Here is a 23,933-nt window from a genome sequence, read left to right as displayed (position 1 = left end):
CATAGAAATCTAGGAACATGACCGGCTCCCACACACATACACAAAAAGGAAGTTTCAAAATAAGCCCAGTCGCCGCAGTAAGGTTAAATTTGAGTGGATGTTGCCTCGGAATGGGGTGGCTTTATCAGCTCCCTTGCCCTTCCCAACCCACACCCGTCCCCCACCCCCCGGATTTGGCCTCTCTCGTTCCTCCTTTGATCTTCCCAGCCGCAGCTGCTCTGCATAACAACAACTCAAAGGCGATTGCGTCACTTGTGGGCAAGTTATAGTTAAAGTTTTTTTCCCTGAACTAGAGCCTCCAGAGGCAGCAGCATCCCTGCTTTAGTCAATGCAATAAGGAGAGAGAGAGAGAGAGAAGCGCCCTAGCAATGGAACATCAGCTGCTATGCTGCGAAGGAGAGACCATTAGAAGAGCTTATAACGACCCCAATCTCATCAATGATCGGGTCCTGCAGACTATGCTCAGAAGCGAGGAGAACTGCCTGCCCTCTCTCACCTATTTCAAGTGTGTCCAGAAAGACATTGCGCCTTCCATGAGAAAGATTGTTGCAACTTGGATGCTGGAGGTTTGTTCACAGAATCTTATACAGAACGGAGATGTCTCTCCCTCTCCTAGTGCAATAACTGTGTGTATCGAGCTGTGTGCACGAGTTGACGTTTGTAGTCTGCAGGACTTTATTGCAGCTCCGATCTGTCCCAGGGATTTTTTTCCCCCCAAAGTTTAAACTTGCAAGCTGGCTGCACAACTGTTGGGATTTGTCACGGAGACCCTGTAAACTCCAGCTTTCGCCCCCGCATCCTCACCACCCGCGTCTCTTTGCTTTCCATCTGAGTGGGATTATTGATGTAATGTTTTAAATGCAGTTCCTTTTACCCCCCCCCCCCCCACCTCTCTCTCTCTCTCTCTCTCCTTTTGCCCCCTGAACCCGCCCTCCTTTGCTGTATGCCCACAAACAGGACCCCACTTACCCCGACCGTGAGCTGGGTACGGGGCACTGAGGTGAGGTGATGTTTTGGAAAGGCCGGTCTATTGAGGAGGGGGGAGGCTGCTAGGGTAAAGGATAAACGCTCTCAATGCCCCCATCTCAGTCACCCACCCCCTCTGCACCCCCTCACTGCCCCTCGCCCCTGGCTCCTGGGGCTCAGAAATTAATTTTAACCCCAAAATAAGATTGTACACGTATGCAGTTCAATGCGTGCCAGTATTCAACGCCATCTTTGTTCAGAACAGCCCTTTTCAACCCCCTCCCCTCCCCAAACCTCTCTCCAGGGCATGGGGGATGTGGAGGGGGCTTTTTACCCCCTTTGGGATGGTTGCTAAGCCCGGGGTGGTGGGGAAATGCTGCTGAATTTCCGGGTGTGAAACTGACAGAGGGTCCATGCAAGCTCTCAGAGAGAGAGGGGAAGGGGGTCAGCGAAAACCCTGTGTCTCTGAGCCCTCTCGGGGAGAAAGGTTTCGAATTGAGGGGCAAAAGGGGTCTTGGGGGTCAGGGGAAGGAGCGCGGCGCTAAGTTGAGAGCCCGCTGCACATTTTCATGCAGTTTCTGCGCCGTTTCGCCGCCGCTGAGTATTTTAAATCATTTTTTGAAGGAGAGCAGCGGCTGCTTTCTGATGTGGGCGCAGTTCGTAGCTTTCCTCCGGTGGGGACTCACATTTCACTCCCTTTGGCGACTTCGACCACCTGGAAATGCCCCCAGCATTGGCCGGTTCGAAAGAGCGCCGCTTGCGCCGGATTTTCGACCCCTTTTGGGCGCCCGGGCTAATTTTTAAATATTTTTAAATATTTTTTGAAAAGATGACGACGCGAAAATTCAAGCTGCTTTGGGAAAGGGGAGAGAGAGAGAGAGACAGGAGGAGGGGAGTCTGTCTCTGCAGCTCAGTCCAAATTCCTGGGTCGGAGAAAAGGGTTACAAAGAGGAAATGGGAAGGGGGGGGGGGGGGGAATGATTTTGTTTTGGGGGAACGGGGTGTGGAATAATCGCCCCAGGTTCCCTCAAGTTTCACCTCAAGTTTCACATCAAATTTTTGTGTTTGCAAGCGAATTTTCCACTTGTGCTGTTGCCTCCTGTAGGTTTGCGAGGAGCAGAAATGCGAGGAGGAAGTGTTCCCGATGGCGATGAACTATTTGGACAGATACCTGTCGGTTGAATTGACCAAGAAAACCCACTTGCAATTATTGGGAGCCACTTGCATGTTCCTGGCCTCGAAAATGAAGGAAACGATTCCGTTAACAGCGGAAAAACTCTGCATTTACACCGACAACTCTATTCGGCCCGAGGAGTTACTGGTAAATGGCCAATCTCTTCCACCTCCTCCCCCCCCCCCCCCCCCCCGAAAACATCACCTCCTCCCCCCCCCCCGAAAACATCACCTCCTCCCCCTCCCCATTTGAACTTGAAAAAGCTGAACCCTCTGAATTCTCTCTAAATCTTCATTGAATATCTACCCCCCAACCCCCAATATATCACCAGCAGTAACTCCTTCTCCCTCACCCTCCACCCCCCCGTTACATTTGAGTCAGCCAGACAATGTGCAAACATTGACATCAAGTTCCCATATTTCAGTAGCATTGAGCGCAACTCAATTTGCAAATCTCTTCCTCAAGTTAATTAGGACCAATGTTTCGCACCTATCCCCCACCTCCAAAGAACAAGCTTCCACTTTCCATTATCAAGCCCCTTCAGTTTGGGACCTCCCTCCCCAAATAATTTTCTCATTCAGCACAACCCAAACCAAACCCACAATTATTTCCACTTTCCTTCAAGTAGCCGGAGAACAATGTAACTTAGAATCTCGGACATTGTCACTGATTTTAGGGATTGGGGGATTTTGTGCTTGTAGGTTCTCACTGTCCCAGATTTCTGCCGTCGAACACTGAACGGCTCTGGGGTTTTACAGAGGGCATCTTAACTTGTCCATCGCTGGATTTGCAGGAGTTGAACTTAATATTTTCGCCCCACTGCCCTTGTTTCTTGCATTTCCATCTGAGGTGGATGGTATTTCTAAGCTGGTGGCGCCCTCTGTTGAGATCAGCAGCCTCACCCTGCTGAGACCCTGAACAGCGTCTTGTCGATTCGATATCAGATCAAGAGCAGATTAATGGTATTTATTTTTTAAAAATGTATTCCACATGTCATAATTGCACACAACAAAACCCTTCTCTTTACTTGAAGTTCAAAATTTACAACATTGCTGAAGACTTACAGCCCATGTTCCAGCCTGTGTTTTTTTTAAACTTTGGAATACAATGCGGAAACTCATTAAGATATTTATTTTCCATCAATGTGTTTTACGAGATATGCCATTGGCATGTAAAATACACATTCTCTCAATGGAAACAGTTCCCAGCCCAGTTTGGTCGTTTGTTTAAAGTATAATCTTTCAGTTTCTGCTGCAGGGCCGGCACAGCCCAAATCTGTATGTTTCTGTTTCAGAAAATGGAGCTGCTTGTTCTCAACAAGCTGAAGTGGGATCTAGCCTCTGTGACCCCCCACGATTTCATTGAACACTTCCTCAACAAGCTGCCCATTCCCAAGGACAGCAAGCAGATCATTCGCAAACATGCGCAGACGTTTGTGGCTCTATGTGCTACAGGTACGGAGTCTGCACTCAAAACAACTGTCATGTGGGGTGGGGGAGGGGTGGGGGGGGGGGGTGCAGGGGGCACTGCAGATCATATTTCTGAATGGTAGGGGCCAGGCATTTCAATTGAGCACTCGAGAGGCTGAATGCATTTCTTCAGCTTTGTGTAAATTTGCATTTAACACACTATTTACGCTAATGCGAGAAAGATGAGGTGTGCTACCAACATAATAGGAGCTGAGAGATAAGATTCCCTATCCCTGATTACGTGGATATGCAAAATAAAACTTAACGCAAGGACCAGGGGCTAACGCAGTGTGGGGAAGCAGTTGGCATCCAGTTGAATGATTTTTAAATGTTTTTCAGTTTGATAGTTTTTGCTGGTCACATATGCTGCATTTTCTCTGATAAGAGTGTTTCTACAATATTGAAAACTCAAGTCAGGAATGTTCTGGATGTTCTGCTTCTGTATTAGGCGCCAGGAAAGTTGAGTTGAGCTTCCTCACTGACTATTTCCCGGTGTTAAGCAGTACATTTTTCAACCATCTGAACTTGGCTTTACCAATAACTGGAAGCTAATACAGTGTGTAGTTGTTAGTCAGAGTTTGGTCAGGATTGTGAGGAAGTCAAACTTCTCTAATTGTTAAAAATCACACAACACCAGGTTGTAGTCCAACAGGTTTGTTTGGAAGCACTAGTGGACTATAACCTGGTGTTGTGATTTTTTTTAACTTTGTCCACCCCAGTCCAATGCCAGCACCTCCAAATCTTCTCTAAATGTGGCATAGAGTATTATTTGGGGACTGTTAACTGCAGGTCCTGACTTGTGGGTATTGCAGGTGGAGTCATCTAAAATTTAAACAAGACAGCTTACACCTGAACTCTGTCTCTCCATAAAGAGCCATGTGCACTTTCAATGTTGTGTTCCATTCTAACCACCAGGATGCTAGAATAAGTCAGAGCAAGCCAATGATTTTCCCACCAATATTCCTGTCTCCATGCCTTCCCCACTCATGAATGCACATACCTCTTGTCGTAATACAGACCCACAGACATCCCACACCTTTTCACTTCTCACTGTGCATGTTGTAAATGTAGATTTTTGGAGATTGGTTGCTCGCCCTTAAGAGGCACCGCTACGAACCTTACTGCTTAGCCGTATGTTTGCAGCAGAAGTTGCTGGAAAGTATTTGGGAATGAAGAACACTGGTCATTTTAAAAGAAAGTTTATTTAATACTTTGCTTGCCAAGCATGGTGTGTTTGGGCTCTTTCGAAGTATGCTGCTTGAGAGAAGCTAAGTTTGCATGCTGGAATTAAACCTGGGATCTGTCTGGCTTTTATGGCCAGAATTCTAACTGGAGAAACAGATGGAACCTCCGGGAAAATCCCAAATTGTTGTGTTCTCCTACTCAGACTACACCGTGGGTGACTCGCTTGATGTTGTCAAGCTTGCCCTCTAGTGGAGCTTTTCTTTAACTACAAATAGAGACCAGACATAAACATTGATTTTTGGGCTGTACTGTACTTGCATTTCATAATTCACTTCACTGCCACCTTTTTCTTAATCCTGTCATGTGATTGCACATTGAGGAATCTACACTGAGCTTATAACTGGCAATATTGTGCTGCAGAGATAATGTCCCTGTCTCTGAGCCAGGCTGCCTAGCTTCAAGTCCTACCTGCTCCAGAGGTGCATCACAGCATACCTGAATAGGTTAGTTCAAAATATCTATAACTAGATTCATAACAGCCATTGTTAGCTGGTGAATGATAAGGCTTGGCATTCTCCAGTCTGCTGATACTGGTGCAGAATGGCCAGTGTACTCTGGTATACAGGAGTGAGTGCAACTCAGGCAGGTGTGTAAGTGAGGACATCTAAAGGCAAAAAATAGACAGTTATTTAATATTTAACACATTTTAATAACAGAATGCATCATTCATTTGAAGTTGCCTGACCTTTGTCGAAGCAACATGGTTTTGGTTTGATTACAGCACCACCAGATAAGCTAAAGGAATTAGTCTTTATTTGTTTTTAAAATAATACTGGACAAACTAAGATTTGCAAAGTTTGTCACATTTTTCAGTTAGGGAACACGTTACAGGTTTGAAATTTGGCTTAAGGAAATTATCGAAGCTATGAGAGTGTGGTGTGATACATCAGCTGTTGAAGTTAATGGATAAGCTGACGGGGAAGTGTTTGGGTTTGGGGGAGCTGATGAGTGGGGACGTTGGGGACGTGGGGGGGGGAGTGGAAAGAAGGTAGTTGTTGTCTTGTTTGGTGGATCCCAGAAAACATTGGCCTCCTCATTTAGTTTGAGGATGATGAAGTTTTCCTGAATGTGTACTCCCCGTTGCTCTGAGAGTTACAATGCTGGAGCAAATTGAGAGAGTTCAAAGGTTGTGCAATGCTGACATTCCAGTACTTTGATCGATGGCTCCAGTTTCTTTTTTTCCGGGGGGAGGGTATAGTTGATGGGTGAAAATAGACCAGCCTAAGGCCTGAAACGCAACATGTGCCCATGGCAATTGACAGACGTATAAATGGAGCACTGAAGTAATTATCCATTACAAAAGCTTGAGCTGGGACTCCAGAGATGGTTGGGTTGGGGGGGTGGGGGGGTGCGGTGGTTGGAAGGGATGATTTAAAAGACTTTTAATGGAAGGGATTACATTCAAGGTGATGTTGAGCAGAATTCCTTTTGTGCAGTCTCTGAATTGTCTGTTTTAATAGAGTTGGATTTTCCTAAAGACCTTCTTTTGTACTGCGGTAGGTCACAAAAAATAACTAGTGTTGTTTGAAGTTAACACATAATTGTCAGTAATGAATGGATCTTGGCATGGACAAGTGATGCTGGGACAAATGTTCAAGTTACCAAAATTTAAAATGGCATTTATAATAGATAAAGAATTCACAACCGGGCTGGTACAAGTTGCATATTTCTAATAATTATGTAGTTTAAAATATGGCTACTTGATATTAATGACACAAACTTGAAACAACTGCACCTCCACTGTTCTCTGTACCACTTCAAGAATGTGACTTGTTGGGACCTGTCAAATCTCAGCAAGTGGATTCAGTGAGCAGTTTTGATTTGCCTGAATGAAAGGATTTCATTCATGGCCCCCAGCCCTCGGTTTTGATGGTGTTGCTTCATGCAGAGTTGAAGGAGTGGCTCGTCCTGTTTGGGTTCTTCCCCTCCCACCCCCACCCCCACCCCTCCTTTTTCTTTCTGTTCTTTTTCAGAAAGAGACTTGGAAGATTTAGCCTCCTTTGTCTTTGTCCTGGGGGTGGTTGGGGGGGGGGGGGAATGCAGTGTTGGCTTTCTTCCTACAACACTGAAATTGTTTATTCCTTTCGGATGAAGTCTCAAGATAGGCCGGGAAGAATGTCTGTTTGAGTTGGTTTTGGAGTTGGCGGGGTGGTGGGGGTGGGGGAAGGTTGGGAGCATTGAGGAAGCAGGGGCCGGCCTCTTCCAGCCCCCATTCCAACCCCCCCCCCGCCCCAAGCTTCCCTTTTGTCCGCATGTCAAGTCCAATTCATCTTTGCTGTGTGGAGCGCTCTCCCTCCGCGCTGCCTCGATCACACACGCTGAGCTGATGGGAGGTCAACAATGATGCAACACTCTTCACTCTGGGACACCCAATTACAAGGCACAGGCACTCCTCATTAATATGCTAAAATTGCTGGCCTCTGGTACAAATAATTCCTTGTTATATGTGACAAAAGGGCAGGCCATGTTGTTTGTCTGGAGCAGTCGCGAGTATAAAAGTGGACACAGAAATATCATTTAGGTTTTGGCTGTCACTGTTGTGCCTCCATAGGCACTGAGTGAAGTCAGGTAGCAGTACTGAGGTTTGCTCCCTCCCAAATCCTGATCTCTCCCGGCAGATGGCACACCTCTGAGTCATGGTGACTCAGAGCACAAAAGAGCCATGGCAGTGGTCTCGAGTGTGGACCTACAGCAGAGCTGTCTGGCACCAGTCTTGCCCTGCTGTCAGCATGGTGTCAGATCGGAGGCTCACAGAGTGCCTGCCAAGTCCTGGAGGTTTCCGTCACTTAGTTCTGCCACATCTCACTGAGCATCAGTCACTGCAATGGGAGGGCAGCCAGGGCATTGCTCACGGACTGCACACCCAAACCGCAAAGGGTCTGTCACAATTTGCCCCCAGTGGGCAATTTCTCCTCAGTGCCAAGTGTAAGATTCCTGCTGGTTTTCTCTTTTGTAGATGTCAAGTTTATATCGAACCCACCATCGATGATTGCAGCTGGCAGTTTGGCTGCAGCCGTTCATGGCCTCCACCTGGGCGATAGCGACAGCTTTCTTTCCTATCAGTCTCTCACAGACTTCCTATCACAAATCATCAAGTGTGACCCGGTAAGTGTTCCCAGTTTCAGCATGTGGTGTATGCCTTTTCTGTTATTAATAAACAGCCAAAAAATGTGTAAAATTGGTAATAGGATTTGAGAGAGATTTGGATAAATAATTGCAGGGTTAAAAGAAATAGTGAGGATGTGAGAAAGCTAGGGTGTGCGACTCAGCTTGTCCAATAGGGCTAGATCAACAAGTTGGGCTGAATGGTCGCCTATGCTTTTACATTTCAAAGAGAAATTCAGTCCACTGCCCCAAATCATAAATCCAAAAGCAGACCATTCAGCCCATCAAATCCACACTTCTGAAGAGCATCCCACCTAGACCCACCACATCTCTGTATTTCCCATGGCTAATCCACCTAGCCTGAGTGCTATGAATAATTTGGCATGGCCAATCCACCCTAACTTGCACATCTTTGGATTGTGGAGAGATAACCAGAACACCCAGACTAAGTCCATGCAGAGATGAGGCAAATGTGCAGCACTCCACAGTGTCGCCCAAAGTGGGAATTGAACCCAGGTCCCTTGTACTGTGAGGCAGCAGTGCTTACCACTGAGCCACCATGTGTTCCTATTGTATGTATTTTTCCTTTAGTTATCATTGTCCCTGCTTAATTGTTTTCAAGTTTAGTGTTTGATGAGTTCAATGGGTGTGTGCTCTGTTGTTCTCTGCACAATCATCCAGCAAATGCCTTCCCATAATATGTACTGAAAAATGTGTTGCTGGAAAAGCGCAGCAGGTCAGGCAGCATTCAAGGAGCAGGAGAATCGACGTTTTGGGCATAGGCCCTTCTTCGGGCTTATGCCTGAATCTTCGGGCTTATGCCCGAAACGTTGATTGTCCTGCTCCTTGGATGCTGCCTGACCTGCTGTGCTTTTCCAGCAACACATTTTTAAACTCTGATCTCCAGCATCTGCAGCCCTCACTTTCTCCCATGATATGTAACCATCGTGAAGATCTTTCTTCTTGCCCTGCCTTGTTGAAAACCATAGAGGTTTATAAAATGAAAGATTATTGTTAATGTAAAAATTGCTTTCCTTCCCCATCTGCATGGTGACTGATGCAGGGCACAGTCCCACTGCTGCCAAGATGCCTGGGCAGTGAATGCTGATAATCTGAGCACTTCACATAGGAAAGCTGAAATACTGTCAGCAACTAAACTTTGCTAAATGGTTAGTGGCTGAGGGGACAGGAGAAAATGGACTGTCTGATGCACTTACCCCTGCCAGCACAGTGCCTGTCACTCCCTTATCAATGACTTTAGGACTGATTTAAAGAATCGCCCATGTGACTCCAAGCAACAGGAAACTCTTTCGACTGGATGTCGATGAATAAAGGTGTATAATATGTAATTAGATTTATTTGTAGCTGCAGTGTGAAATACTGCAATTGAGACAAGTATACTTAAATGTGACATTGCTGGGGTTCCTTTTCAATCAAAAATTAATAAAGCTCAGGGTGTGAAATGCCCTGATCGGGAGCCCCAGGATAAAAAGAATTTGAATGGTTTAGCAATAATAGCCATGTTATGTACTTGTAACTCTTCTGCATTCAAGAGTACAATAGCTGTGTGATGTGTGACTCATTAGTGGCCATTCAGCAATTAATAGTGTATCAGTAAAGACAGGCAGAGGGTTAAGCTTAAAAGGAAATGGCTCATAAGAAATGTGATAAATGGGCCTCATGGTGTTTGTGACCTTTATGTGTGGCCTGTAACCTGATGCCTTTTCATGTCAAGTGGAGCCAATCTCTCTCTTGTTCAGGTTTCCTAATGATCTGAGTCCAGTTTTATTGCACCTTGCACCTATGCAGCAAAATTCACTGGCTGACCAGTCTGATGGGGACATTCTCTTTGTTTGAAGCAGATATTTGACTGATTTATGCTGCGGCTTTCCTTCTGCCTAGCTGGACAGCAGGAGATGTGCCTCAGTCAGAATTGGACTATAAAGCAGTCAGGGATCAATTGGCTGAGGAAGACAGGGATTCTTTTGAGCAAGTGGAGGGGAAATGCTAATGTGTGGCTCGGTGACGTATGATCTCTGACGCGGAGATGTGCTTTTTCTTGTCCATTGTAATGCAGCAGCCCAGCATTATGTTAGGTCAAGGGTTCTGCGGCAGAACTAACTTTAGCAGGACCAACACGATGTACCTAAAAGCAAAGGTCTTTAAAATATTGCTGGAAAACACAGCATCCAAGAATGTTGCACCAGGAAAGGATGTGTATGCTTCTGCTGAGTTTATATGCGAGACAGTACCCAATATTGATTTATACAATGTACTGAACTAATTTAAGACGAGTGCTACACTTCACCATGCCTCTTTTCAAGAATAAACCCCATTAAGTTTTCGTAGCAAAAGGCGGAAGAAACAAGATATTTTGAACTGTTGTTTATAATTGATTTGTTTTACTTGCAGTTGGTTATAAATATGAGCCAAACACACTCTCTAGCCCAATGGTTGGCAAATGTAGTGGCTTGACTACTTTGCTGCTGTATTTATTGTCAGAAACCTGTCGCAGGCAATTTCTGTCAGGGGTCTGTGAACGTGATAGCAACGTGAAGTTTGGACCAAAGATACAGTAACCCTGATCTTCTTTCAGGCATGCAGTTTCATTGTTCATAGCATTGGTACAGTGCAGAAGGAGGCCATTTGGCCCATCACGTCTTCACCAGCTCTCCAAATGTGCATCTTAGTGCCATTCTCCTACCCTTCAGCTCCAACCCTGTGTGTTGATTTTATTTAAATAATGGCCCAATTCCATCTTAAATGCTTCAATGGAACCTGTGTCCACTAATTTCCAGGCAGTGCTTTCCACACCTTAACTACTTGCTGGGTGAGAGAGTTTTTTCTCACATCGCATCTGCTTCTCTTTTTCAGATTACTCCAGAGGTCGGACCTCCCATTCTAGATTCTTACACAGTTTCTCTCTGCCTACTCTGTTCACTCTTTTTGTGATTGTGAAAATCTCTATCAAATCTCCTCCTCTCCAAGAAAAACTACCCCAACTCTTCCAACTGGTTTTTATCACTGATACTTCTCAACCTGGACCTATTCTTGGAAACTGCTTCTGTGCTCTCTTCAATGCATTCACATCCTTCCTATAATGTAGCATCTAGAACAATGCATAGTACTCAAGGGGAAGTGTAACAAATGTTTCACGCAATTTTAAGATCAACTCCTTTCTCTTGTTCCAAAGCCCTGCCAATAAAACCAAGGGTACTGTATACTTTATTAACTGCTCCCTCCACCTGTCCTGTCACCTTCAACAGTCTGTGTGCATAGAACATTACAGATGAGAATTGATTTATAATTTTAACTTGATGACCCAGCAGGAAGCCCTCTAGTGCACCTGACCTGACCTTTGCTTGCTATTTATATTTAACAAGAGTATTGTTCGGTAAGAAAGGTGATCAGAATGATCCCTGTTGATTTCTCTGCAGGGTAGCTTGGTATGAGATTCGCCTGGAGTTTCCCCTTGTATCTTCAGTAATTCACATTGTAAATAACCAAGTTCCAGTTGTAAATTTAGTGCCAAAGTCTTGGTAATGACATTTGGGATGTACGTTCATGGTTACTGTTAATGGTGTTTCCATCAAATGGAGATTTAATTGGAATTTGATAGAATTTTAACTGATTGGCTGTCTGTAATGAAACATATGAAAGAGAGATTACCTTGACTTCCCAATACCTCTTTAAAGTTAAGGTGGATGTTAGGGTGTACTTTATAGGCACATACCTCATTGAAGAAAAAGCTGAGAGCTTAGAGTACTGGTGTTGGCTCCATCTCATTAGTAATGGGTCTAATTTCCTGTTTTCCCTTTGATCACCAGTAATTGAAACCCAAATTAAAATAATTGGGACGCTTGGGCAGTCTTATATTTTTCAGAAAGTACCCTTGGCCCCATTGTGTGAGTGCTGTGAATTTGTTAGGTCTGATCAAGTTTCCACTATCCTAATTGTTTTTGGCTTAATCTTTTGAACTACCCATACACCTTCGATTCGGCATCTGTTATTCCAGGGAGAATCGAGACCTGAGAACACTCAAAAGCAAATGTGATCCTTCATTTGGCAATCTGGACTCCCTCATCGGCGCTATCCTCCCTCCCCAACCCACATCCCACTTAACATCCTGTGTTCCCACCAACACACTCCCCACGCCAACCATTCCAAAAAGAGACAGACAGAACTGCTTCAAGTAAAAGATCACAAGAAACTTGTTTATAAAACTGGAATGGATGTTCTAGTTGAGTCCTGTTCACTATAAGTGCAACTCTTTTATTCAGATATAACAGAAAGGGTGAGAAGCTCTCTTTTAGGATTTTTGAGTCCATTTTACATTTCCCAAGGAATGAAGGAGGGCACTGAATACCAAAGTTTAGCAGGAGGATATAGGCAGTGGTAGCAAGTCTCATTGTGTTCAGATTGTGAACTTGTGGCATTGAAGTTGTCACTGAATGCAATACTGACTGATGAGCACATTCCTGATGAAGGCTTATGCCCGAAACATCGATTCTCCTGCTCTTCAGATGCTGCCTGACCAGCTGTGCTTTTCCAGCACCACACTCTTCGTCTGAGGGAAAAAGAGACTTGATTGTTTAGCTCTAGTGGTGTCTAGCCTCTCCTTATGTCACTGAGGGAAGGGGGGTGCAGGTCAGTGATGGGGAGAGGGGCACAATTCCATTTCCCTTGGGGGAAGTGATGGTGAGCAAATGTCAGAAATATGAGGGTTGCTGCAACAATAAACAACAAGGTCATGGAAAGACATTCCGAGCAATGAATTGATCATTTAAATGAGCAATTAATAGAAATGACCCTCAGAGTACCAAGCAACAGAGCTTAATATTGAAGCTAATTTATTTTTTCTTGCCTCTTTAATTAATAAGCAGAGCTAGTGCGGGGGAGAGAGAGAGAGAGAAAGAATCAGCCCTAACTCTGGCTCACCGAGGAATGGAGTGGCACCCTGGGCCAAGTGAGGGAGTGAGGCTTAACCCTAACTGTGACCTTGGGTCACTACTGGTGAGGCTCAGTCTGGAGGTTAGCGGACTTTCACCACCTCCTCTCAGAGCAGCCTTACCCTCTGACATGCTGGTCTAACCATGGTCCACAAGATATAGGAGCAGAATTAGGTCCTTCGGCCCTTTGAGTCTGTTCTGCCATTCAATCATGACTAATGTTTCTCAACTCCATTCTCCTGCATTCTCCCCGTAACCATGGATTCCCTTATCTATCAAGAACCTATCTATCTTTGACTTAACAACGCTCAGTGACTTTATCCAGCCCTCTCAGTATTCTGTACACTTCAATAACATTCCCCTGATCCTTCCTCTCTGGATTATTCTTGTAAACCTCCTCTGGACCTCCTCCACGTCAAATACATCCTTCCTTAGATATGGGATCCAATAATGCTCACAATATTCCAAATACAGTCTGACTTGAGCCTCAGCAGTACATTTCTGCTCCTGTATTCTGGCTCTTTTGAAATGAATACTAACATTGCATTTGCTTTCCTAACTGCCAACTGAACCTGCTGTTAACCTTAAAAGAATCCTGACCTCGTAATTGGTGGAACAGCACACCGCATGGATACAGTCCACAGGGGCTTTGGAGGATAGGAATGGTCATGGGGAGGGTTTGGGGATGGGACTCTGGCTGGGGAGGAGGGGGAAGGAGATGAGAAGTCCCACCACAGGGACTTCAAGTCCCTTTGTGTTTCAGATTGCTAAAGCCTTTCCCTGTTTAGAAAACAGTCATTGCTACTATTCCGAAGTGCGTGACCTCACAATTTCTCCCATTGTATTCCACCTGCCATTTCTTTGCCCAGTTTCCAAGCCTGCCTAAGTCCTTCTACACCCTCCCCGTTTCCTCAACAATACCTGTCCCACAACAATACAATCTTTGTGTCATCTGCAAACATAGCAACAATTCTCTCAGTACCTTCCTAATCATCATTAACGTATAACGTGAATAGTTGTGGTCCCAATACTGACCCCTGCGGAGCTCCACTGGTCACCAGCTGCCATCCTGAAAAAGACCTCTTTATCCCCCTTTCTGCCAGTCAGCCAATCCTCTATCCATGCTAGTACCTTACCTCTAACATCATAGGCTCTTATTTAGCAGCTTCTTGTGCAGCGCTTTGTCAAAGGAGTTCTGGAAATTCAAAACGATCATGTCAGCTGGCTGTCCCTTGTCAAACTTGCTCGTTACCTCAGTCAGTTCCCAGTTCTCCTCTGTCATCTGGCGTCATTGCCTCTTCTCTGTGTGGGACTTCTCATCTCCTTCCCCCTCCTGCCCAGCCAGAGTCCAATCCCCAAACCCTCCCTGTGTCCATTGCTATCCTCCAAACCCCCTGTGGACTGTATCCATGTAGTGTGCTGTTCCACCAATACAGGCTGGTTCTCTGCCACTCGGACTGCTGATATGCTCACTTGTACTGGCCTCTGAATGGTGGAGTGGGTCCTTGCAAAACCTTCCACTTATATTCACGGATTTTTGAGATTTCAGCCTCAAATAAAAGATTCAAAAACAATAAACTTGCACTTTTATTTTCCACTGATCCTTCCTGTGTAAGGTTGTGTAATTACTAATTACGGGGACCCTTCAAATGAGCTGTAAATTTGTGATAATTAAATGAAGAATTTGGAATGAACTTCCTTATACCAGAGAGTGGCGAGATGTAAAGCAGACATGAGACTGTATGAGTTGTTTTTCCAGGGCTTTGTGAGATTAGTAACTGGGAGATCAGGCACCCTCGATCTATTTAAACTTATTTTCCTGCAGAGGTAGTGATTTGTCTGCCATTGACATGCAGCCCCAGTCTTGTGAGTTGCTTGAATGTTGACTGTGGGAGTGGAAATTGTCCGAATTAAACCTTCCTCTGCCTGACACCTGAGATTTGTCTCAGCCATTCATGGCTTTTGTCTTTGCCATTCCAGAATATGATACCTGAGACCACCAACGGCATCATTTTCTCTGTCGTGATTTGAATTCGGCAAACGAGAGCTACATTTTAGGAAAACGTACCTGGGCTGTTTCCCACAATTCAAACTGTGCCATCTCCCTTGGAGTACTCAAGTGATTAGATGGTTGCAATTTTGCAGCTTTAAATCATGACAGCTCTTTGTTCAGGTCCTACACGGATAAGGCATGGGAGCAGAAATTAGGCAGTTCAGTCCATCCAGACTGCTCTGCCACTCCGTCAATGTGAAACACTTCTCAATCTCATTCTCCCGCTTTCTCCCCATAACCTTTCATCCCCTTCATATTCGAGAACCTATCTATCTCAGTCATAAATATACTCAGTGAAGATGTTTTAATGCTGACAGATGCTGAGAGACATGAGTGGAGCAGAAATACTCAGTGTAGACCAGTTGGGGATAAAATGGCTTGTCTCTGCTATAAATTTAATTATTGTTACAACAGACAAGTTTAAAGGGTTAATCTGTCAGGAAAACATTCTTGCATTTTCTCTATCCCGTATATACTATGCAAGAAAAGTATGTCATCATTCTGGTGTTATGTTCACAGAATCCCTATAGTGCGGGAAGAGGCCATTTGGCCCCCAAGTCTGCACTGACCCTCCAAAGAGCATCCCACCCCAGAGCCAACCCAATATCCTATTTCCCCATGGCTAATCCACCCTAACCTCATCTTTGTGACATGTTGCTTACTCTTTTTTAATTTCTAGGTTGGTAGGTGTGAAAACAGAATTAAAATGGTTCTTTCAATGACAATGTGGGGCAGGAGATCTTGGTCCATTTCTGCTTTGATCCACTCTTACCTTTCGTTATATTAGCTGACCTAATGCTCCATGTATGAGCTACGAGGGGGTAAAGTTCATTGTCCAAAAGATTAAGATGTTCACAAGTTTATTTCTTTGTCGGTGCCACTGGACTGTCTAATTATGTTTTCTCTGCATGGGTACCAGAGGTCCGTGTGCAACAGCGACTTTCAGAACTGGAAGACAATGCTGAGAATTGTCTGATCACAGCCACTGTGCAGCCTAGAAGGAGCATTAGTCAATGCAGGGCTGACCTCTCGTTATGTAGGTGATGGGGAGAGAACCAGCGTGGTGATAGTTAAATCAAGTGTTTGGAAAAAGCTTCTTATTCCCAGAGAGTCGGGAGAATGTGGAACTCACTACCACCAGCTGTGGCTGAGGCACGCAGCATAGACACATTTAAGGCAAACCTCAATAGAACGTATTAGGGAGAAAGGAGAATGGTATATGGGATTGACTGAAGAGCACTGGAGGAGGCGTCTGGCGTGGCCTAGTTGGTGTATTTCTGTGCCATGCCATCTGTGTAATCCTCATAGGATTATTGAATTTATTGAACGGGCCGATGGAGCTTTCTAATAAAGTGAACCACATGGGGTTAACTGTGCACCATCAATATATACCGAGAAACTTCAATTATCCAAGGCACATGAGAGGGCAGTATTTCAATCGGTCAGTCGAATTCCGGATAATCAAATGCCAGATAATATTGTTTAGCGACCGGGACCTTGCAATCTTGCTGGATAATCCAGTATTTGGATAATCGAATGCTGGATAGCTGAGGTTCCTCTGTACTTCCACTCTAAGATTTTGGGTGGGGACATAATTAGAATTAGAATTAGTTTTATTGTCACATGTATTTGGGTACAGGGATACAGGTGCACAGTGAAAAGTGAACAAAGTCACCATTTCCAGCATCACCTTAGGTACAAAGCTGCCCAGGTAAAAAAATCCTTGGGTAAAAATTAGAAACATAAAGCTAAAAGTTCAGCATTGCCGTCTTTCTAAAGCAGAGAAAGAGAGGAAAAACATAAAGGCAAATGGAGCAGACGCCTCCCGCGCCGGTCCTGCCCTCTGGGCCGGGGGCCTCCCGCGCTGGTCCTGCCCTCTGGGCCGGGGGCCTCCCGCGCCGGTCCTGCCCTCTGGGCCGGGGACAAATGGTGGGTGTGACACATCGTCCAATGTCCTACATGAAAGTGCACCGTCTGGAAGCCAGAGCTGCTGACACCATTGGAGAGCTGGAAGATGGCATCAGTCAATGTCTTCAGGGAAAAAGAGCACAAAGAGTTTAGAAAATACAATGAAGCCTTAATTTCGGGGTAGTGCATATTTCCCAGAAACTCTCCTTCATTGCGCTACTTGTGTTAATTCTCAGTTCTGCTCTGTTTGGGCCATCAGTAGCATAAAGATTAGCCATCGTTGAGAAAGGAGAATCCAATATAGCACAAATACAGTCACTTTATAAGCTTCTTTCAGCTGGTAACACGTGCTTTCTGCAGGAAGGTTGGAGCCTAAAGACTTGCTCCCAGGAACCGAGTATCAGTTTTGTCTGGCAGTGTTGTTCTTGGTAATGTCCTTCCTCATGACATCAAACAATTCCAAGTCAGTGGGGAAGATCCCATGACAGTTGTGGGAAAGAGTTTATATTCTTTTAGGTCAGCGTTCTTCCCTCAGCCAACATCACTTAAAACCAATTAACTAACGCAGTCAAGTTGACGGCAGTTTCTGGGATTATTGTGCTGGGTGCAGAAAAGCTGGCTTATTGCCTGTATTTCAGAAATAATACTTTGTGAAAGGTTTTGAGTTGTGCAAGTCTTTGCAAATAAGCAAATGATTGAGGTGAGAGGATAAAAAGCAATGGTTAATGTTTTCCTTTTTCTGACTCTTTCCCGTCCTTCACCTCCCCCCGCCCCCAAACACCCCCGGCCCCATGGTTGGTTTGTTATCAAGTGTCTGCTGCTTTAGTTCATTTACCATTATTTTGCAAGTGTCCAGAAGGTGCACTGTGTAGTTCTTTCAAACAGAATCTGAGGTTGTTTTGAACAAATCAGTGCTATCAGACCAAATGTCATAGGCCCTAGGTGTATTCATTTTGCAGCTTCACAGAACTGTTTGATGTTGGACTCGAGCTCATTTTATGTGCAGTCGTCAGGAGATAGCATCAGCAGTGTTAGGGAAATGGTGAGGAAGTTAATGGACAGGCATTCTTTTGTCACTCTGACTGAATAAGCTCTGGGAAAGGTTTAAAGCAATAACTGAGGTGACCTCTGTCCTTTTTAAGCCTGTAGTCCCTGACACAACATGATTAACGATGACATGTCTGTACTGGCAGTAAAGCCACACTGATACTGAAGTAACTTTGATTTGTACAGTTTGCACTAATATTAGTAACAATAATGTCAGCCTTGACTTTCAATGTGATACATGATTATAGTAAGATTTGTAGTTTGGAATAATTTAATTTAATGATTCTTATTGACAAAATGAATTTACGATTTATAAAATTCTGAAGTTACCTTTCTGGTGCTTTTGGGGCACAAAGTAAGGAGACAAAATTGCACGCAAACACAGAAGTTGCTGGAAAAGCTCAGCACGTCTGGCAGCATGTGTGAAGAGAAATCAGAGTTAACATTTTGGATCCGGTGACTGCGTTCTGAGAAAGTGTCACCGGACCCAAAACGTTAACTCTGATTTCTCTTCACAGATGCTGCCAGACGTGCTGAGCTTTTCCAGCAACCTCTGTTTTTGTTTCTGATTTACAGCATCTGCAGTTCTTTTTGGTTTTTAGACAAAATTGCACATTAAGCATTCTAGCTGAAGGGTGTAACGAGAGACAATGACACTGCTGCAGACCCATTTTTTTTCCAAAAAATGTCATTGGTTTCCAGTCATGCAGATCATAACAGGAGGCACTAATTTATCATTTAAAGAGTGCTTTGACTGCAGGGGTTGACAGACCAGAGGTCAAAGAAAATGACAGGCAAAGGTCACATCATGATAAGCCTACAAAAAAAAAGATGCTAAACCAGAAAGATTAATGAATTTTTAAACACATAGAAGCAAACATTTGTGTTTTCATGTGATTTCTGGACAGCATTCTACCCAAAAATCACACTGTTTTCCATCAACATTGATTGTTATACCAGAAGCAGTCTACAACATTAAGTGCAGCAGAAAAGTATAATTATATTCATATATTTTATCATTGCATCTGGAGGATTCCTGTTGCTGAATGCGCAGAATGTGACAACAGTAGAAATATTAATTGGCAAGAGGGAATCCAGTTCTGCAATTTTGAGATCCTGAGATCTTTGACATTCTCCAATTCTACACATGGTGGGGTCCAGTGTCCACTCAAATTGTCCCTGGTCATAAGTGGACCTTTGGACTTGTGGAAGCAGAATATGGGGTCTGGATGGACTGTCTAATGAGGAGATGCTTTTGGGCTTGTACTGTCTGGAGTTTGGCAACTTTGTACAAAGTTCTTAGGGGACATGACAGTTTGGTTGGGAAAGTCTAGAGCAGAAAGCATAGTTTCAGAATAAGGGCTCACCCATTTAAGACAACTGATGAGGAAGAACATCTTCTCTGAGGATGTAGTGAATCTATGAATTCTTTACTGCAGAGGGCTGTCGAGGCTGGGTCATTAAATATATTCAAGCTTGAGGTAGATTTTTCATTGTTAAGGGATTTGAGATTATGGGGAAAAGGCAGGAAAGTGGAGTTGAGGATTATCAGACACAATCTCATTGAATGGGTGAGCAGACTGAATGGGCTACTTCTGCACATACATCTTATGTTTTATAGTATCCAAGGCCTGAGTCTGTTTAAGTGCTTCATCAATGGCCTTCCCTCCAATTTGAGACCATGCGTAGGAGTGCCAATTATCATGTGTGAACACCTCAAGCAGTTAGCGAGGGGCTCCCGTGACGTAGTGATGGTAGTGTTTCTACAACTGGCCCAGAACATCCAGGCTGCACCTACCAGAGATCTATCCAGTTCTGCATATCCCCAGTTGTCCTTAATTTTGAATATTAAGCTCCCTGGGCGTTAGCTGTTGAATTTATTTCTAAAACACTCATCTGCCTGTTCCCCTTTTTTAATGTGCTCCTTTAGAGCTATTCATTGATAAAGCTATCACGTTTCACTGAGGCATCCGAATGTACCTTGACGTGAAATGCTGCTTTGCTAATTCTGTGAACTGTTTTTCAGTGTTAAAACCTCAACACAGTTTTAACTTTCTCTCTCTATTCCCAATCCCTTTCCTGTTTGTCTTCACACAGGATTGCTTACGGGCCTGTCAAGAACAGATTGAGTCACTTCTTGAAACAAGTCTACGCCAGGTACAACACAACAGCATATCCTCGGAAACAAAGACTGTTGAGGATGAGCTAGATGTCTCCTGCACACCGACTGATGTGCGAGATGTGAACCTATGATAATTGACAAGAATGGTCACTGGCAACTTGCAAGGAAATGCTCGCTATATATAAATAAATATATATTAAAAAAAACACCATGACCTCCCCTCCAATATCTCCAACACATTTATAAAAAGAAGGGAACTGCTTCCTTTTGTGTTTCAGTGCTCGTGTCCCTTCACCATGCATTTTAAATATGAACTAGTCTAAAACTGATTGTTTTAATGAACAGGAAAGAGAAGGCTTTTGCATAGTCAAGCATGTGTTAGCTACAAAATACATGCAGATTATATGAGACTTTAATGGAAATGCATTTTTCAATTCAAAAACCATGTTCATGCTTCTAAATTTATAATAGAGAGTAGAAAATGTCGTTAGGGGAGGTAATAGATTTGATTTTGAATATGAATGAACCATTTTTAATGTAGAAGAGGGTTTTAGGTAGTAATGATTTAATCTTTTTTCTATTTTAAAAAAAAAGGAAAAAGTGAGTAAAAAATGCATAGCTTTGACTGCAATTTAAGCTTTTCTATACCTGCTTGCATATGTGTCTAGTCACTTTATAATCGGTTTGTCCAGATGTTTATGTGATTTCTTAGTGGTTATCCTCTTCACCTTATAAATGGTTGATGTAACCCATTGGTGTATTTTAGTTATCAGCATTATTATTTGTATTCTTTGGAAACTGTGGATAAGGCTTGCTGGGTGCTTGCTTATTATTGCTCATGCAGGTTCATTTTACTACTCGTGGCTAAATACCTAATTATACACACACAAACTTACTAATGATATAATACCTTTTTAAAAAGTCTGTGTCTTTTAATTTTATTTTTTTGCCAGAAGAGACCTATGTAAATATAATGTTGGCTAGAGTCGACCCGTTCTGGCCAATCAGTAACAGGTTAAATCCACGGCCTGTGGTGATTTTATTTTTTCTCTTCTCAAACCATTCCATTTCAAAGCACTTTCGGTCAGTAGATTTTTTTAAAATTCTTTGTGTGGAAATTTAAAGAAAAGTTTAAAAACAAAATGGAATGGTTTAGAAATATTAAGTGCTTGTGTTTGCAAAACAAGTTATTTCGATTATGGTGTTTGAGAGGGAATTGGAACTTGGATTGTGACATTCCAGTGAATGATAACTACATTCCAAACAAAATACTGCCGGCATCACCCACCATTTTTTTTTCTTATTGAAAGAACAGTGTTTAGAAATCTTTCATGTGCCAACTAATTTATAAATGGGGCCTGTGTAGACGTATTCTTCAGGTTTTATCAGCACGTGTAGAATGTAACCATGTTGTTCCGGAAGCTTGATTATCCACAACTAAAGAAAATGCTTCATGTAATTTATTTATAAGGTAATGTAGATCTATTTATTGTCAGTCTGAAGTACAAGAAGCTTCCAGTAGAGATACATCAGAATTCAGGTGTTTTGTGTCGCAAATATAGGATCTTAGTCCTTATACAAAGATGTCTCGTTCCTTCTCCACGCAGTAAATTTAAGATGTTTTAAAATTGAAATGATACTTGAATGCCGTACAGTATCTTTTAGAATAATAAAGTCCTCTGAACAAGAATTTCTGTGCGATTTGAGGGAGCATTCACTATTGGTAGATTTACTGCTATGGATGATCTTTGGTCTAAGATTTTGTTTTCGGCACCTGTGTGTGATGGAAAATTCTGATTCCTGGCCAGATATATGACCTAGCAATGATCACGAGGAGTGAGAGTGAACTCAGATGGAAGTGGGCTATGGCTAATGTTGCAAATGGGAAATAATTAACTTTGAAAGCAGCTTGTGTTTCTTTCTTTTAATGGAATTGAGTTTTTCTGAGCTTAGAAGGATATATTGGCATAGCTAACACCCCCGACCTTACCCCTCAGTCAACAGTGATGATATGAATTCTGTCTGGAGGTGAAATTACGTCCAGCATTAAAGCTGCAGTTGGCAGTCAGATTAAGCTTGATATCTTCACTTGGCACAGGTAGGTGGGGTTGATGTTTTCTTGCGCATGTTCTTTTTTATTTTTTTTTCTCTTGTGCTGCGCTCGAACTTTCGAGTATTCATGATTAAAACCGGCTGGGAAAGAAATTTTGTGCTGCCTTTTCTGGAGAAACTGGCCACAGTCTTTTGACACCAGTATTTTCCCCCCTCGTTTCTCGATTGAGGACTATGGTTCAATGGACATTTGAGACAATGTTGGTGCTTCTTGACGGCTAGTTTCAGATAGGTGAGATGAGACCGGAAACCTGAAAAAGCTGCTGCTATTACATGCCCAACGTTCAGAGTGCTGTTGGATTGGATTCATTATCATTTCTGTAAATATCTTTCTTTAAAGTTCAGGCCCCATTTATATACCTTTTATATATTTTCCCTTTCACCACCATAAACATGAAACACCATAGTTTTTATTTTAGTACAATTAGTCTTCTTGGAGAAGAAAAATAATTAGTTGTCCCTTTTTTTTAAATTTTCCCCCCCAGCTTTTAGGTGTTGATAGAAAATTTGCACATCTTGGTATGTACTGATGCTAGAAAGTAGTCGAGGGGAGGAGGAGAAACTATACTCAGATTGAAGTTGTGGTGTGAGGAGAATGTGATGGGAGAGATGTTTTGTGTGATACTGCCGTCTATGGTGTTGATTGTAAGATATGGAGTGGACACTCCTTTTTGAGCTGCTATGGATAAGTTCCCAGCTTGGTTTAAAATTAACAATTTTTTTGCTTTTTCTCTTTTTTTAAAAAAAAAAGTTTTTTTTTCTTTGTCATTGTGTTTTGCTGCTATTTTATGGATCAGTTTTTATTACAATGCCATATACTGCCATGTTATAGGTTTTAATTTTCTCATAGAAAATTATGATATTGACATCAGTCTTTGTAGATTTTTTCATTAATGTGATCAGTTCTTAATGTGATTACTGCTCTATTCCAAAAAAAGGTTCCTGTTCACATTACCTCAAACTACAGATAACCAGATTTTTTTTCTTTAAACACCAGGTTTTTGTTTCATGTATTGCCTCATAGTCCAGTTTTACTGTAAACTGAAATGCATTGTACATTTATCTGAAAGGGTTCTGTAGGGAAATCCTACAGGTTCCAAGAGGTCTGATGTATACTGTCTGAATTTCAGGAACATTTGCTTACCTCAAATCATTTCTGCATGTGGATCTCTCTTCTTCTGAACCTTCCATTATGTAACCACAATGCTGCACAGACAACGGAAGTTGGTTGTACAAGGTTGTGTACCGAAAAGGCAGTGTACTGTATTTTTATATTAAAGAAGATAATCTGTACTGAAAGTCCAAAGGCTGAAATCGGGATTTCATGTACCGACAAAGATGTCTGTTTTTTTTTTTAAATCAATGTTTCACATATTTCAGATGGTCACAATCTATATAAAGCATTCAATTACAAATTTGTACTTTTATATTTTACAAAATGTCACTGTTCATGGTCTGAAATGCACATTTTCACAAACAGACCTGTACTAGACAAGTTTCCAACGAAGTAAACTAGAAATAAAAATGTTTTGAAAACCTTTGTGATTGTGCTTTTTGTCTTTTTTTTTAATCGTTGTCCTTTGGACATTTTTTTGCAGGTTGCAATCCAATGACAGATTAACTTGCATTCACATTGAATCTTTTTACTTCCTTTGGTATGTTCCAAAGTGCATCACAGCCTTTGAATGAGCTGTTTCTCTTTTCTGGGAGAAATTCACACAAGTCTATAACCAGGTATCTCCTAAACAAATTCCTTTTTGAGGCTTATGCTTTTCTCAAGAGA

The 23,933-nt window shown here is 43.0% G+C and overlaps 1 protein-coding gene across 2 annotated transcripts; it reads left to right on the top strand.

Moving 5' to 3' along the window:
- Window positions 1-258: 258 nt before the first annotated feature.
- On the top strand, window positions 259-23,504 carry ccnd1 (cyclin D1). Of its 2 annotated transcripts, none has more exons than XM_043705350.2 (5): window positions 259-566; window positions 2,072-2,287; window positions 3,435-3,594; window positions 7,811-7,959; window positions 10,834-13,568. In XM_043705350.2, exons 1-5 carry the CDS (start codon window positions 369-371, stop codon window positions 10,909-10,911), a joined length of 801 nt encoding a protein of 266 aa, XP_043561285.2. In that variant the 5' UTR covers window positions 259-368; the 3' UTR covers window positions 10,912-13,568. The 2 variants fall into 2 exon arrangements, with proteins under 2 accessions (XP_043561285.2, XP_043561286.1); XM_043705351.2 differs by lacking the exon at window positions 10,834-13,568 and adding an exon at window positions 20,014-23,504 and having other exon boundaries at window positions 283-566.
- Window positions 23,505-23,933: the final 429 nt, after the last annotated feature.

This window comes from Chiloscyllium plagiosum, unplaced genomic scaffold (genome assembly GCF_037043375.1).
Source record: "Chiloscyllium plagiosum isolate Xiang-an unplaced genomic scaffold, Cpla_swu_hap1 HiC_scaffold_18, whole genome shotgun sequence".
Classification (NCBI taxonomy): domain Eukaryota; kingdom Metazoa; phylum Chordata; class Chondrichthyes; order Orectolobiformes; family Hemiscylliidae; genus Chiloscyllium; species Chiloscyllium plagiosum.
Note: the sequence above shows the minus strand (reverse complement) of the source record. Positions and strands in the feature narration are given on the sequence as shown.